Below are 16422 nucleotides of genomic sequence, written 5' to 3'. Positions count from 1 at the left end.
TAGAATATGCCCCTGCACTTGAAATCACACTACAAAGCATGGGACAAGGAGCAGGAACAGGAATCCAGGAGTCCCTGTTTGTGGCAAATGCCCTGAGAGGCTATCGAAGTCTTTACTTTCTCTACTCCAGTTGTTTCCTTTATAATTTCATAAGTACAAATTGCCAAAACCTTGTCCACAGACCCTTGGGAATGGGAAAGAAAAAGAATACAGCATTTTGTGCAGAGATGTGTTCTGTTGCTCCCCAACAATAGAAGATTAGCTTTCTTACAAAGAGCTTTTCAGGGGCATTGCACTCCACGGGGCTCAATTTTTGCCTGATTTTTGCATTGTGCAGAACCCTATTGACAGGTTAGAAATGTTATAACTTTTTCCTGTTTTTTCCACCTTAAGTGGCAAAAAAGGCAAAATAGTGGACAGTGAAAACCTCAAAATGAATAGGTTTGGGGGGGGGAACAGCACAATGAAAAAATTACTGTCAGAAAGTGACAGAAGAGTTGGTAAATAATAAGCCTAAATGCAGCTTTGGACAACAGACTCTGCAAATACAGTATTGTAACAGTCCAGGAACAGCAATTCAAGAAATCACCAGGAAGGATTTCATTACCTGGAGAGGAGTTAAGTGAGCCTCTCCTATGGAGAGTGTGGAAAGTGAAAAAATGAAAAGCTTACAACAGCAGACAGGTTTGGGTGTCCTAACAGTTGCAAATAAAGTACCTTGCTAGGGTGAGCACAGAGCAAGGGAGTGAATGCCTTTGGGCCAGCCTTTCAATGAAAATACATCTTATGGCTAGAATGTTTAAGACAGGAGTTGTTACCAAGTGGTTTGTTTCCACGTAGCCGGGAGCCATGAACTATAGACAGATGGTACTCAACTCCAGCTGGTATGCGACATGCATTTGCTAAGTGATATCTCTCATGAAGGAGACACTACTGGAAGATTTCTTTTTCCATGCGTGGTAAGTGTACTCCCACTCATAGGCACTCTGGAGAGGAGCTACCAGCACGTTCCCTATCATGAAGGTCAAAGAACATCCCTGCAGAGCCACTGGTTTGCCCAGTTAGCAATGTGTCTTGTTTGTGGCATGCAGACAGTTCTAGCATTCAGTAAATCTGTGACAATTTAAAATGAGCTCACAGTATGAAGTCTTGTTTTTCCACACTCAGTTTTTGTAATGTCAGTCTTAAGAGATCAGTGGAATTTTATAGCTCTTACACATGTTGTGCTTCCAGCTGCTCGTCATAACTCATGAATGGGCTGTAAATGTGAATGTCTACGGCCATCTCTGGATATTAAATCCTCAGGAAACTGAATGGATGCTGAAGTAATTCCCCACCTAATCCAGACAAATACTCTCTCACTGCAGTATTCGGGTATTTAAATCACATATACATAAAGGAGAACACTGTCAATTTACATAATCGTTGTTCTGGTTATTTCCTTTTGTGGCTCATTTTACTTTTTTATTCTTATTGGTTTGAAATTTTATGACCTTCCAAACTGTTACAAAACAGAGCTCTTAAGAGACTCTTTATGCCAAATTATCAATTACAGATCATTTCTCTCCACCATATGAAACGTTCTCCCAACTTGTTATTTCCTTCAGTTTTGCTGCTATTACTTTACAAGATTGATTACCAGGAACTGTTGATCACATCTTAAAATACCTTAAAATGCCTGGATAATTTCATTATGTGTGTACAGACCTTGTCCTACTGTTTGCTCGAGATAGATGACTTGCCAAGATCAGAATTCCTAGTTCAGTTTCTCACTTCTTAAACACACCAAAATGCTCTTAACAGCTACCCATACACAACAGGCATTGTGGAAATGCAGCGTGATCTGACAGTAATATAAAAGAACTCATAACGTCAGCAGTGACAGCCGTGGTGTGACTGTTATCTCAAGGTGGTGCTTTCGACTTGCGCAGGAATATTTTTAAACTAGACCTCTACAGAAGACATGAAGATGGCTTCCTATGGAAAGAGGTGCTATTAGCACCTTCTACTTCTGTACCCAAAGGAGGAAGCTCCCCATCAGAGCACCTGGAAGATGAGAGCTCCTGTTTCATTATCACCATCTGATAAGGACCTTGTCAAGCCTCGGTGTGCTGAAGACACTGAGGCCTCTTCTTCAAACCCAGCTACCCACTACCCAGCCCCTGACAAGACAAGACAAGACAGTCAGTTGCCTTTGTTTTCTATGTCTATGTTTGTGTGAGCAACAGTACACCAATGGCCCAAGTAATTGCGGAGAGGCAGTTGGTCAGGAAGTCTATCTATGAAGACCTACCCACTTATGTTAGCCCACAATTTACTTTCACCATAGTGCAATAAATCCTTTTAATAAATTCTCTTGAGGTTTTCTGCTGCTAACTAACCTCTTTGAAGGCTTCATCACACCATGAAGAGGGAGGAGGATGAGTGAAGGTTTCTCTGTAGGGTGATATAGCTGTGGAGGCAATGGGCATGGAGTCAGAGGGACAGGCATGGGGTGAGGGCAGAAGAGGACACACTACTGCACTCTGACCAAAAGATGCTGCAAGGAAATGAGCATCAGTCAAGGCAGGATTACCTGGTCTTGGCAAAACTAAAGTGAAGTTGGCCTGTTTGTTTCACTGAACAGACTAATTTTGAACTAATTAAATTAATTAGTATTAAGACAGACTAATTAAATGTAAATTCATTAAGTAAAACCAAGTGGTTTTATTGTCTGTGTCACTTTGGTTTCGGTCCTTATCCTCTTGTTTTATGAAGCATCATGTGTATGAATATCACATTTGGTTTTTCAGCACCTCTTGCTATATCTTTACCTTCTTAATTTAATTAGTCCCCTTCCATTTTGTGTTTTAGATTGTCCCATTCCAATTTATATCAAACTCTCAAAGTTATTATAAGCAAATTCCATACCATAATCCCAGACAACACAGAATATTTTCTTATCATTATGTTCCAGTCTTTCCACAGCACAGAGTTTTGTTCCTTTCTTGCACATAACAACTGTACACTGATGAGATGGTTCCGCTGAGCCATTCACTGGTCTTTTCCTTGAACAGGTGAAGTTAATCTCCTGCCATGGCATATTTTATAGCTTTACACTTCCCCCTCAGTGCATACTCCTGCATCACTCACTCACCCAGTTCACCCAGGCTAACTGAAGTTCCCTCGCCTAATCTTGTACTGACAAGGGCATGTGGTTTCACATTACATTAGAAACACTGCAGCTATATGGCCAACTCATTTCCCCATGAATGTAATAAACATGCCAACATCTCATCCTCATACTTTGTAACCTGGTGGCACACCTATGTTGTATTTGATGTCATTCTTTTTTTCCTGTCTCACATCCTGTTTCTAATCAACAGCAGCCGCATTGCCATTACTTTGCTGCAGAAATGGTCTCACTCATGGGACGTTATGGAGCCTTCTTCCAAGTGTGGATGCCTCCTGTGCCCGCAGCTCCCCACACTCCCCGCACTGCCAGCACTCCGGGAGCTTCCAGCAGCACGCAGGGACTGGGCCCTTGTATTTCTGACACACAGCCAGGATTCGGCCGCACATCCCGTAAGGCAGCCTGGATTTACTGGGACACCTCGGGGCTGTTTTGATGACGATGCCCGTAACTTTGGGAAGGGTGAGTCAGCAGCTGCGTGCCGCCAAGCATCCCGTGCCAGCACGGCGCGGTGCCGGGGCTCCTGCAGCCTCGCAGCCCTACCAGTCATCACTGATCAGGGTGAGGATTTTGGCTGACTGTGAAACACCGCCTGCAAACCGGGCAACACTTGTCCAAGTGTTTTTAAAGCGTTCTCAAGGGAGGTCAAATATCACCAGCCCTGGGTACAAAAAGATGGTGGATGCACCATAAAGAACGACCGGATCCAGCACCAGAGGCACCGGCCGAGGCTGCGCCCCCAGCCCGTCCCGGCGGCGGCGGCGCTGGGCGGGCAGGGCCGCCCCACGAGGGGGAGGAGCGTGGAAGGAGGGACCCGGTGGGGCGGGGATGTGCGGCCGGGCCGCGGGACGCGGAGTGCGCGGCCGGGATGCGGTGCGGGAAGATGGCGGCGGCGGCGCCCTCCGCGCCTGCAGCCGGGGCGACGGGCGGCTGGGGCGGCGTGAGGCGGCGCTGCCAGCGGCTGCTCTACTGGGTGCCCGTGCTCTTCATCTCCAGCATCCTCTGCTGGTCCTACTACGCCTATGTCACACAGCTTTGCCTGCGTGAGTGTCACCGGGCAGGGAGGTAAAGGGGAGGAGGGCGAGGCAGAGGGTTTCACGGGACGGGCGGGTCGGGGGCCGGGGACGGTGCTCGTTGTTTGTCCGCTCCGCCGCCACACCCGATGCCGGGACTGCAGCTTGTGCGGGCGGTACGAGCACAGTTAGCGCTCCCCTTCGCTGCACAGCTGCGGGCAGGAGCAGGGAATCCTGCCGGCCGGCACGGACAGCTACCGGAGAGTTCCCGGTGCCGGGGAGGAGCTGGCAGGAGGTTTGGGGCGGCGGGGCTCCTCCTGCCGCTGGTCGGATCTCCAGGAGGACGTGACGCCGGCCGCTGCCCTCGGGAGTCACCTGGCTGCGGGTCGGCGCTCCGCGGCCGCTCGGACTGTGCGCACTGCTGGGAGCTGGGTGGGTTTAGGGCAGGCGAACCTGGAGGGTCTGTTACACGTTCATCTAGCTCGGCTCCCTGAGCCGACTTCAGCTCCTGCTGGAGTGCATCTTGTTGGATACAGTCTTTACATTTTAGATGTGTCATGATGTTCAGATGCTTCACAATTTTCGTGTAAGTGTTCCATGGCACAAACGACAGCAAATCATCTGTTGCTTCCCCTTTGCTCTGATGTTGGAGGTGAGGTTCAGGGGCTGTCGATCTGCTTGGCAACAGCTCAGCAGATGAGGGTGAAGGGGAGTGCCCTGGTCAAGCTCAGTGCTTTTGTATGGCTGTGTAACTTTGCTGGACTTCAGCTCTTTGTGTTAAAAATCTCAGCAGTCTGGTAACTAATTCTGCACACATATATATATTGTTGTTGTTTGTGGAAGGATGCAATGAGAGGGCGCATGTTGTACAGGAGCTTGGCTGCACAGCTGGGGCATTGCACCAGCAATGTTTTCTAGGCCTAGCACCTCTCTTTGAGTGAAAGGCATCAGCACTTGCTGCATTGGGATGAGCTTCTTATAGCTTTTATCCCCCCCCCCACTAATAACAGCATTCAGATTTCATAGATTCATTAAGGTTGGAAAGGCCGATAAGATCATCCAGTCCAACTATCAGCCCTTCATCCTGTGTGCACTAATCATGTCCCTCTATGCCACATCTCCACGTTTCTTGAACACTTCCAGGGATAGTGACTTCACCACCTCCCTGTGCTGCCTGTTCCAGAATGTACTAAAATATTGTGTTAGTCTTAAGCAGCAGCTCTTTCGAGTTTTAAGTTCTTTAAGCTCTTCAGCTAAGGACTGGGATTTGAGTACTGCATCCTGACAAGAGGAGCAAAGGGCCCATTGTAGTGTGAGGAAGTGTTGTTCTGCCCCTGGTTGATGGGCTGTCAGGTGGCAGCAGGAGGGTTGGATGCATCAGGAGGCAGTGACCCTATAGTCAACATCTATCCCAGTGCACACTGTCACTGATGCATAGACAGTAGACTTGGCTTAAAACTTACTGTAAGCTATGGTATGTAAGCTCTTAACCCCTCAGAGCAAAAGGCTTTAGATGGGAGGAAAGGGAGAGAGGAACTCTAATGCGGAAAGCTGTGAGCACAGAAGCCCTTTCAGTGGGCAAAGGCATTTCTTTAAGTTTTCTTTCTAAATCTTTCCTGTCCATCTCTTGTGTCTTACCAGTGTTGGAATTCAGCATAGCAGTTGCCTGTGACTAGCATTAATTCCATCTCCTATCAGTATCTGGATGTTTTTCCTCATTTTTGGCATATTAAGACAAAACAAACTTGTGTCTTGTCTCACTAATGAATATTTAGTGTAAACAACAGACGGAATAGCTAACAGCTCTGAGAACGAAAGCCAGCAGCAGGAGAGGACTGTAAGCTTTTCAGGCCTTTGAAGCCAGCCTGTCTGTTCCACTCATCCTCTGTTCCTGCAACGCTGCCGACTCAGGGGATGTGTGTAATGCTGATTTGATTGTGACTTGCTGTCCCCACTGCAAACAACAACACAATGTACAGCAGACAGCATCAACCATTGTGCAGCAGGTCTCAGCAAGCAGCACTGCACGTGTCAGTGGTTTCTTTGAGCTTTTAGTGATCAGAGTTTCAATGAGTGGTTTGGATGTTTTTGCAGTTTTGTCTGTATTGAAGGAAAACGTTTACATTTTAAAAGGAAAAAAAAAGTTCCTTAAGATGTTTCTTTTCATCATTAAGACAGTTAGGGATGATAGTTAACAGCATTGAATAATATTTTAGAAGTGGGTGGGGGGACAGGAGTGAAGAGTAATGATATAGCTTTAGAAATCATGGTGGGGAAGAAGGGAATTGAGAACTTTGACCTGATTTTACCTTTAAGATAAAGGAGAAATTTCCTGAATACTAGCAAGTATTTATCCTCTCCTGCTAGCCATGGAATACAAGAATTACACACACAGCTGAGTCTGTTTTTAATAGTTGCAAAGCTGGAAGTGGGTTAAAAGCAAAATAAGTTTATTTTCAAAGGATCTGTAACACAGTATGTGAGAAATGCTATTCCTTATAGACTTAAAGAACAATACTGCTGCTTACTGTGTCTCTGTGTGTCACTTTGGAGCAGGATGCGAAGTCATCACTGAAGGGCTGGATAGAACACCGATGTGTGTGGAAGGAAACATGCATTGTACTGGAAACTTTCTTTCTTTACAGCAGTCTCTAATTTTTCCTGAATAGCATAGATAGACCTGTTTCTAGGACCAGCATTACACTTAAGTAAAATGGGGCTTTCTTTTTGTTTTGATGTAATGGTCAGTTGATATCTTGAGTAATTTCTCCATGAAGGAGTGAGGCATACCTATGTGTGAGCCCTGAAGATGAATGCTACATCAATGCCATTTTCAGAATCAACATAATACAAGGCAAATGTCTCAGCTGAAAAGCCATGTCAACATGACGAATCATGGCACTGCATACAAATATGCAGGGTAATATTATTTTTTCAAGGTGGTGGAAGCATGCATCCAGTAGTATGCAGTTCTGAAGAAAGAGATGAGAAATTCAAGTGTTGAAATGACTACTTATTTTTAGGAATGAGAAAATACTTACAGACTTTCAATAGCTTGAAACCACCCCTATCTATGTACTGGAAAAGTCTGCATGCTGTAGAAGGTAGGTTTTAATCCAGGATTTGTTGAGCTTATGATTAATTTGTAGCTTTTGGTTAAATCAGATGAAGTTTTGTGTGAGATACCACAACTCGTCAAATTATTTTGTTCCATAAGAATATTCTCACAGATTCTCACACCTAGAGATAAAGTGAATGCAAAATGTTGCTTGGTTACAATATATATGAAGTACCTGGTGATATCTCACCTTCTTCTAACTCCTGCCATTTTTCTGTGTACATCTGGACATGCATAAATATAGAACTAAAGAGATTTATAAACATAATAAAGAGTGATAAGCTTTAAAAAAGAGAAATTACAGGCCATGTACAATTAGTACATTCAATTTTGATAGCAAACCCAGTGAAATATCAACTTAAGTTACCTGGAAAAACAGCATGAACTGCAAATTGAGTCTTCCCCCATCTTCTTCATTTATATGTCCACACTCAGAAATTGCATTTTGGATCTAGTAAATTCTGCCTATGCAAAGAAAATATTTTTTTCCACTCTTTCTCCTTTAGTGCATCTCTAACTCCCATTAGTAGAACTATGAGGGGCTTTGAGCAATTATCCGCTCTGTGCTTTGGGTGAGGCAGAGCCTATAGTTATTCTGCTTCTGACAGTTGTTTGTCAGAGATGTTCCTGTTGGTGTATAGAGATTTTTTTTTTCCCTACAGGTTGTGATTTGAAGTTCTGCGTAAGAAGGAAAATGTGGAATATTGTCATCAAAAACATCTGTCACAGAGATTGTGCTGATGAAATCGTTGTCCAGTTGTGCACATGTTGGTTTCATGTATTCAGCTCTGATCCATTTTTACATGGTATTGATTTTAATCTGAAGGATAATGCTCTTAGTCAGTTAATCTTGTCTTGAAATACAGTCTGAATTTGTAACTAATGGAGGTAAACCCATGTGCCAGAGAGCATAGAAATGAGCAGTGCACTTTTTTATTTAATGAAGGGAGTTCATTAAATAAAATTTATTCATTTTTATTCAGTGAAGGGAGGGGGAAGAAGTATTCCCACCTGGCTAATGGCTTGGCTGATTTGGGATAGTGTATGTGACTTCAGCAAGGCTGAAGGGGGAGGTAACAAGATGTTAGCAGTCCAGCCAGGAGAGCTCATAAGCTTCAACCTAGGATTTTGGATCTGAGTATGAAACTATGCTCTGCCCAACCCCAACCTGCAGTATGGAACAGAAAAACATGATACAGAGCTCAGCTGCTAAAGATGTCAGTGGTTGGGTAATGGATGGAGGACCAGGCTGGTTAGTGCTGAATGGAGGTTTCTGACTGAATGCAATGTCAGTGGAATGGAATTATGGTGGGATAAAAAGGTTCTTAATTTTCACAATTTAGAGGCAGAATTAATGCGTTCCCTAGAGGCATGGCACGGTGTCATCAGCAGATCAGGAGCAGCAAAAAGAAAGGACAAAATTGGGGGCCCAAGACTTAGTCATCTGGATTTGAGCTCTTTGCTCCATATGTTCTCCAAACGGATCAAAGGATTTGTGGTACTTACTGCTCAAGTCTTGCAATCATCTACTGCTTACGCTTTGCTATAGAAATACATGGATGTTGTAATGTGGTTGATTGTTGACAGATACCCCATCTGAACATTTGCTGCTAAGGTAGCAGAGGATTTTGGTCAAAGCACACTGTATATATATACTGTGTTTTGCAAACACTGCTTTTTTGTTGTTGGTTTTTTTGTTTTTTTTTTTCTCTCCTGAGATCTCTGATTACTTTTAGGAAAGTTTAAAAACTTGCTGAAGTAAAACTGGCTCCTGGATTTTAGCCAGCACACTTCCCATGTGTTTTCCATCTTTAATTTGATAAATTCCACTTCTGAAATGGAGTTGAATTCTGCATAAGTTAAGACTGATATTTCATCTCCTGTAGTGCCTGCTGTACTACCTCTAGTTTTTGTGCCTTGCAGGTTAAACCGTGGCTATAAATTGAAAATCTTAGGACTGTGATGGAGATACAATTATCAGATAGGATCGTGTCTTTGGTTGAAGATGTAACACTGTTTGACACATATCATGTTGTGTAGATGTATTCACTGGTATGTGTGTATTCTTTCTCTGCTATAAAAAAAAATAAACAAATCTGATCATACTAAATCTTTAGGAGTAGTCTTCAGGTATTCTTTGTAGCTTAGAAAGTAAATAAGAAGTCTATGGAGGGGAAAGGTGAGGTCTGTTCTGCGACATACTCAGTTTGCAAGTAGTATTTCTGTTGACCTTTCCTAAGAGACTGTCAAATAGCAGCTGACTGCTGAGTAGAGGGCATTGATGTAGTTTGATGGGCGCAGTGCTAGGGGTTAAAATGAGTCTACCAACACATTCACAAATACTGCCAAATCCAAATGTGCAGATTATTAAGGACTGCTTAAGCTGACCTTAAATCTCCCAGGAACTGTTCTGCTGCTTTTGCCCTTTAATGAAGCACTGGTGGCTGAATCTTCCCTCCCTTGTCAGTCTGAATCAATGCAGTTCACTGCTCTGTCTAGAAGAGCAGTAGTTTGTATTACTGACACTGACTTATTTATTTATTTATTTTTATTTTTTTCAGACAAGGATACAATTTTTGTCACAACAGTAAAACATTTTTATGAGAGTTAAACTGCATCTATAGACCAGTGTTTTACTGCTTCAAATGTGCTATAAAGATAAAACTCATGCTCAGTTTTGTGAATCAGGTCCAGGGTGTTAAATTATGTAAAAGTTTGAGAGAAACAACTATTTGTAGGTGTGGCTGTGGAGTCTCAGATTTAAACCTATCCCGTATTCCCATTCCAAAGTCTTAAATAGATTGAAGATGTACATCAGATGTGGAAGCAAGATTTTAAACTTAAAGATTTATTTGTTGCTTTCTTCAATTTGTTTATTTATTTTAATCCATTACATTCGCTGGTCAGGAACTTTGATTTGGGGTTTAGAAATCAGGGTAGATTTAATGCTGAAAAGCTGATGCTTTTGTTTTATTTTTTTAACATTAGTTTTTATTTTCCAAGATCTTTTGGGCTTTGTCTTAGCAAGATGCCTTTCCCTGTATGTAGCTACCTGGAGATGGACACTCGCTTAATTTTTCCATGAGTGAGGATAAAAGATTTCTAGAGAAAATGATCCATGTTTTAAGATATGGGAAATCTAGTCCTAATGCTGTGCTAAAGCCTGACCCACTGCAAAGTAAGCTGGCAGAGTTAAAGGGAGCATGCATGGGTAAACCTTTTACAAACAATTTGTAGAATCTAGCAGCCTTAGTCACTCTGTCTTACAGTTGTGTGACTGAACCTGTTTCAGTTAGTCATAGGCCATTTTGCTGGTCATTTTCCATCTCATCCCAGCCTGCTCTATGCCTGAAGTCCTGAGGCTTAGGTACTCTCTGGGTATCTTCAGTCCTGTGGAAGCAAACTCACTAAGGCCATGTTGTGACAAACAGCAAGTCTCTGTGCCCAGCAATGTGGTATCTTCTTCATAGCAAACTAATTTGGTTGTTAAAAAAAAGTCTTTATGGTGAGAATGCCAGAGCGCTGGCATAAGTTGCCCAGAGACTTTGGAGTCTCCACTTAAGCCCCCTGGATATGGGCCTGGGCACCCTGCTCTGAATGTCCTGGCTGAAGGAGAGGTTCTCTGAGGTCCACTCTGAACTCAACCAGACTGTGGTTCTTTGATAAAGGAGATATACTAGGCAGGTCTAAGATAACTTGGCTATCAAGGTAGCATTCCTAATGTTTGAAAACCTTTCTCAGCTAACAGGGGATGAATTCTTCAGGCTTTTCTGAGTTCTCTCCATCTGATTGTTTTCCTCTTTTTTTTTTTTTTTAAATTTGTTTTGTTTTTTTTTTTTTTAAATTTCTGTGACGTAGCATTCTGTCTTCAGTCCGCTGTTACTTTTTTGCAAGCGCAGACAATGTATTCAGCAGTGTAGACGACTGAGTGTGATGAGTCTTGGAGGTTGGCATGCAAGAAGCAAGGCTTCTGGTGCTAGAAGTTGGCATCTACTTTGGCCAACATCCCACGTATATTCCAGCCTGCTCCCTGATGCTGATGAGCACCGTCTGTGGGCTGTGTAATGAAACAGAGAGGCTCTAATTATGTGATAGTCTGCTGGTACTGAACCGTAAATGGCATCCTGGCAGCATAGCAGCGGAAGGCTAATTGCTAATGAGGCTGGCCCTGCAGTATCGCAGATGAGCAGAGCTGTAACTTTTTACTGACTACTTGAAGACAGGTCATGAGTTTACAATTACCTCTGGCTCTGAAAATATGGAAACTGCCATACCACTTCTATTTCAAAGGAATTCATCCTGCTTCCTCTGAAATTGTAAAAATTGCTTCTCAATTGGGCTTGGCATGTCCTTGGTGCTTATTTTTGGTCATTGCAGATGTAGGTACTTTCTATGCTTATTATTTCTATGCTTATTATTTCTACGCTATTTGACTACCACTAAGTGAATGTGCAGCAGTTAAGCTCATATTTATTAATGACCATGCATGGTCTGACCTACTTTTTTGTGCACTACCAGCAGTGAATATAACCTCTAGGAAGAGAGATGTGAGGAAACCACCAGAAAGTGTAGTATAAATGATTCACAAAAGACTATATAATCAAATACTGTTGAATAGTATTGCAAAGCCAGATCACTGTATTTACTGAAAAAATAGTGAATGATTTTTTTCATGAATACATCAAGGGTGCTACTTAGAAGGTGGGGGAAAATAACAAACATTTCTTTGTTCAATTTGAAAATTAGTCAGTTTCTTCTTGTTAGGAAATGATTGTTCCCTGCACATAAATAGCATGATTGTTAGAATTATGGACATCTTGTAGTTACCCTAAGATTTTGTATTGCAGTCATCCTATAAAAATAGTTTTTCACAAGAGATTTAAAGAGAAGTTTGATTTGTAAGGGCTGTTCATTTTTCTGATGGTTAATTCCCTCATATGTGGGGGAAAACAGAATTATAGCAAATCTTATTTCATCTCTGATCCTGTGTTACTGCAGATACCTGTTCATTACTTTCCTGTGACTTTATGCTTCCTTCAGGGAGCGTTTCTTAAAGGTGATTTAAAAAGATGCAAACAGGAGTAATAGTTTGCTCTGTGAAAAGTGGCAGGTTGTTGGATATCTCGCATGTTCCTCTGCATCACTGTCAGAGGAGATGTTTGCACAACCATTCAGTCAGACCCCTTGTAAACAGCCATTGTGATGTTAGTAGAGATAAAGGTTAGTGAAGTGGAACATTGGTGGCTGCTCTCCAGAGTTCACCCTTCTACTTCGATCTTGCACTATGGAGGCAACTTGGGAGTGCATAGGATAACTCTGAGCTTTACCAGTGGGTCAGAGAGAGGATAGTGATTGATGTGTTCAAAAAGCTGGTTCTCAGTCACCTGTGGGCACTTAATGTTTTAGTCTTTTGTTGTCTGCAGCTGCTGTCGGAAGTACTAGGCTTCCAGGCTAGATACCGCAGAAGCTGAAAAGATGTTCCACTGAGCAGATGCAGACTCTGAAGAGTGTATTTAATCTGGGAAGTGTACAGAAATTTTGAAAAGCTGTAGGCTTGCAGTGAGAAAGAAATTACTAAATTTGAATTTGTCAGATGAGATGGTCCCTTACTTGCATGCATGCAGAGAGTTTTTATTGACAGCGGATGGACCATCAGCATTCAAAGTCTCTCTGTCCTTAATCAATAATTGTAATTGGTCACCATCAGCTGTGCTACTTTAAGGATGAGGATGTGCTGATGAAAAGAATGTGCTTGTCTGATGTTAATTCAGTGTTCAGAAAATAAGTCTCAAACAACTTAACTTTGGATAAAATGTATTGCCTTTGGAGGAAAGGGTGGTGACAAGCACTCTCAACAGTGCTCTAAGCCATTCCCTTGTTAGGAGGAAAAATAATACAGAGGTTGGTTGAATTAACTTTAGTTTGAAATTATAGCTTCTGCACTGCATGCCTGGCTAAGGCTTTTTTTGCTGGCAAAGAGTAGTTATTCTGAGAAGACTAGCAAAATTTCCATTACAGACTGTGATGGTCTGGTGGTGAAGGTGTTCAGAATCCTCACCAAGTAGAGGAAGAAAATCCACATTTGTGAACTGGCTTTCTGCCCTAATTTGAGAGCTCCAGTGCTCTTTAATTAATGTATTAGCTCTAAAGACACCTTTCAGTTACTTCTTGTGGACAATTATTAATTTAAAGTTTTAGTAGTTTTTGTACATCCTTATCCTGCATCATTTCTGCTTCTTAGAGTTGTGTGTGTAGGTTCCCTCAGCTTCTTTCTAGCAGTTATCTGGATTGATATCTAGTTTATCAATCTGTGCTATCAATTAGCAAAGTCAGAAGATTGTGGACAAACTAGAGTTTTCTTTATAATTCACAACTTCTGTGGTGTCTTCCTGACTTCTGAAGGAACTCTATAAACATGGTTATTTACTGTTTTCACTCAGGTTAGGTAGGTGCTTGTTTTAGTTGATTTATAGTCAAATATCCATTTTAATAGACCTGGAATAATTTAGCCCATCTAGTCCAAACCCCTTGTCAAAGCAGGGTTAAATGTGAGATCAAGCTAGGGTTGTTTAAGTTTGTATCCAGTCTCCAAATGTGGAGATTGCACTGCATCTCTGGCCAGCTTGCTTTACCAGTTAACTGTTCTCGTGATGGGGAAGCTTTTCCTTGCATCAAGTCTGATCCTCTCATTTTAATATATGGCCAGTATTTCTTGTCCTTAACCAAACACTATTACATTAGCCCAGCTCCATCTCCTTGATGCCTCCCTAAAGGGAGGGTTGGGTCCTCCCAGAGCCATACTTTCCCAGTGCTGAAGTGCCAAGTGCACCTCATGCAACCTCTACTCAGAGGAAAAGAGATCCAGTCCTACCAGCCAGGAGGCTCTTCCCTGGTCTTGCAGCTTGTTTGTTTTGGTGGGCTTAAAGCTGAGGGCAACATTCTGATTGTGGTCCATTTCGATTTTTCTGCCTTGGAGATCTGAGGTATCACTGACAAAACCAGTTCTGGAGTCTGAAACCTCATCCTCAAAAACAGAACTTTTGTAAGTAATGAACATTAAAAAGACTGTAATACTTAACTTGATGAACAACAGCTAAGGAAATAACTGCTCTTCAGAGATGGCTTCTCTTGGGCTAAACTTAGGCAGCTTTGGATAAAAGGAGGTGCTATGGAACTAATTAAATTTGGTATTAGCTATTTACCCATATTTTTTATAAATGTATACAACTGCCCTGTAAAAGTGTGATAGTATGTGGTCTTAAGCTGTATCATTTGATGATGATTCTTTCCTTTTCAGCTGAAAAACAAGTTATGTTATTTGCTATTTAAACATAATTTCTACTCTTTCTTTCTCATTTTCAGTAACAATGACAAACATTGGAGAAAAAGGTAAGATTTTTGTTAGCTGTTTATAAGTGGAATTCATATATCAGGGAAATATAATAGTTTTCCAATAAATTGAGATGCACATCTAGTCAGCTTTAAATGAATTTTTCTGTTTATTTTTTTTAATGTTCCTCAGCTCCCTTTGCTATTCTGCTACTGCTTTTGCCGTTCAAAATAGAGATGAGAAAAAGAACTTCTTACTCTTTTTACTGTCTTTTTGAGGAAGCTACTAAAATAATTGTCATATTCTGTTTTGAACAACTTTTTATTTTAAATTCACAGCAGGGAAAGCACATGTAAAATGAAGGCTCCTGAAAATGAGCAGTGTTTGTGCAGGGTACAACATAATGTAAATTAGAGGTGATTTTTATCTTTTTTCCTTTAGCTTCATTTTAGCCAGTATCTTTGAATGAACAGAACCCTTAAGATATGTAGCCCTTCTAGAAATTAATAAAACTGCCAGCTATCACTGGAGCTCCTACCCACAGTCATTGAGACTGTTTTTTGAGGTGCTATTTTAAAGCTATATTGCAACTTGGAACTGCAAAGTGTGGGGCCATAGAGCTTGTAGAGGAGGAGAATAGAGGCTATGAGGTACATGGTGTGCTGCTTATCCTTGTGTAGCTCCAGCAGGCTAAGTCATTTGACTCCCTCACTTAGTACAGGTTTTTGCTAATAAAGAAGTATTTGCTTGAAACAACAAACTCTTTTTTTTTTTCCCTGTTCAGTGATCTTCTTCATGTGTGGTTTTACAAGCGCGTACCCACAAACTTCAGCACCTGCAGACTTTGAGACAGCTCCAGCTTCTTGCTGCTCCTTACCATAAAAACCAAAGGCCCGTGTGTTGTTAGGTCTTGCTTGTGAAGCAAGTTAGAATTGTCAGAAAAAGACATTGGAAAACATTAAATTTAATGTTAATTAAAATTTAAATTAAGCAAATACTTTTAGCTGCTCAAAACCTGGGGAATAATTTCACCTGGCCTGTAGAGTTTTCTGAAGTGAGAGCTGGGTAGGTGTGGATTGCTCTGTATTATAGTGTTGTAACCTTCCAGGCAACATGAGCTATTTTTAAGTGGGCTAAAAAATCATGTGAAGGGTACAATGTTCCCTTTTTTTATTTGTTTGTTTTATCATTTTGTTGTAGCTGTTGTTGTTTGTTTGTTCTAAAGGAAGAGTGTAAAATGGAAGTATTTCTGCCTGAGTTCTGTAGTTGCAGTGGGTTAGACTAGGCTCCATTGCAGCGTGGGGAATAGGGTGCTGAGTGAACTGGGAAAAGTGATTGATCAGGATCTAAGCTGTGTTGGAGAACTGAGGTGCTTGGGTCTTGCGCAGACATTAAAGGGAATAATGTCTTTAGGCTATTTTTAATTCATATGTTTGAAAAAGATACTAATTGCAGTTATCATTCTTGCAACAATGAAGTACAGACAAAGATTAGTAAATGCACAGTGTACCAGATTGATGGAATGCCCTGCATTGCTCTCATTTTATACCATGAATATACTGTTTTAAATGATACTGATTTCAATTGAGAGAAATGGGGGTTTTTAGAATTGATTTTTAAAGTTCTGCTAAAAATATGGCCTGTTTCTGACAGATGCTTGTACAGTAGTGAAATAATTATTTAGTGTAATCTAGGATGTTGTGGTTGTTGTGGGTTCCAGATTTATTCTTTACTTATGCTGATGAGATTTTTTTCTTTTTATAAGTAGGACATATGGCATTGTGCAGTG

The 16422-nt window shown here is 41.7% G+C and overlaps 1 protein-coding gene across 4 annotated transcripts in view; it reads left to right on the top strand.

Moving 5' to 3' along the window:
- The first annotated feature begins 3715 nt into the window (after nt 1-3715).
- Nucleotides 3716-16422, top strand: part of ZDHHC2 (zinc finger DHHC-type palmitoyltransferase 2) — a 30772-nt gene continuing 18065 nt past the window's right edge. The window contains exons 1-2 of one of the 4 annotated variants that reach the window (XM_015862345.2): nt 3716-3733; nt 14666-14692. In XM_015862345.2, the coding sequence (XP_015717831.1) occupies nt 14671-14692 (22 nt within the window). In that variant the 5' untranslated portion in view covers nt 3716-3733; nt 14666-14670. Of the gene's footprint in view, nt 3734-3839; nt 4216-14665; nt 14693-16422 lie in introns of those variants that run through there. The other 3 variants (XM_015862344.2, XM_015862342.2, XM_015862343.2) reach the window with 3 other exon arrangements.

This window comes from Coturnix japonica, chromosome 4 (genome assembly GCF_001577835.2).
Source record: "Coturnix japonica isolate 7356 chromosome 4, Coturnix japonica 2.1, whole genome shotgun sequence".
Classification (NCBI taxonomy): Eukaryota; Metazoa; Chordata; class Aves; order Galliformes; family Phasianidae; genus Coturnix; species Coturnix japonica.
This window is presented reverse-complemented; position numbering and strand designations above follow the sequence as displayed.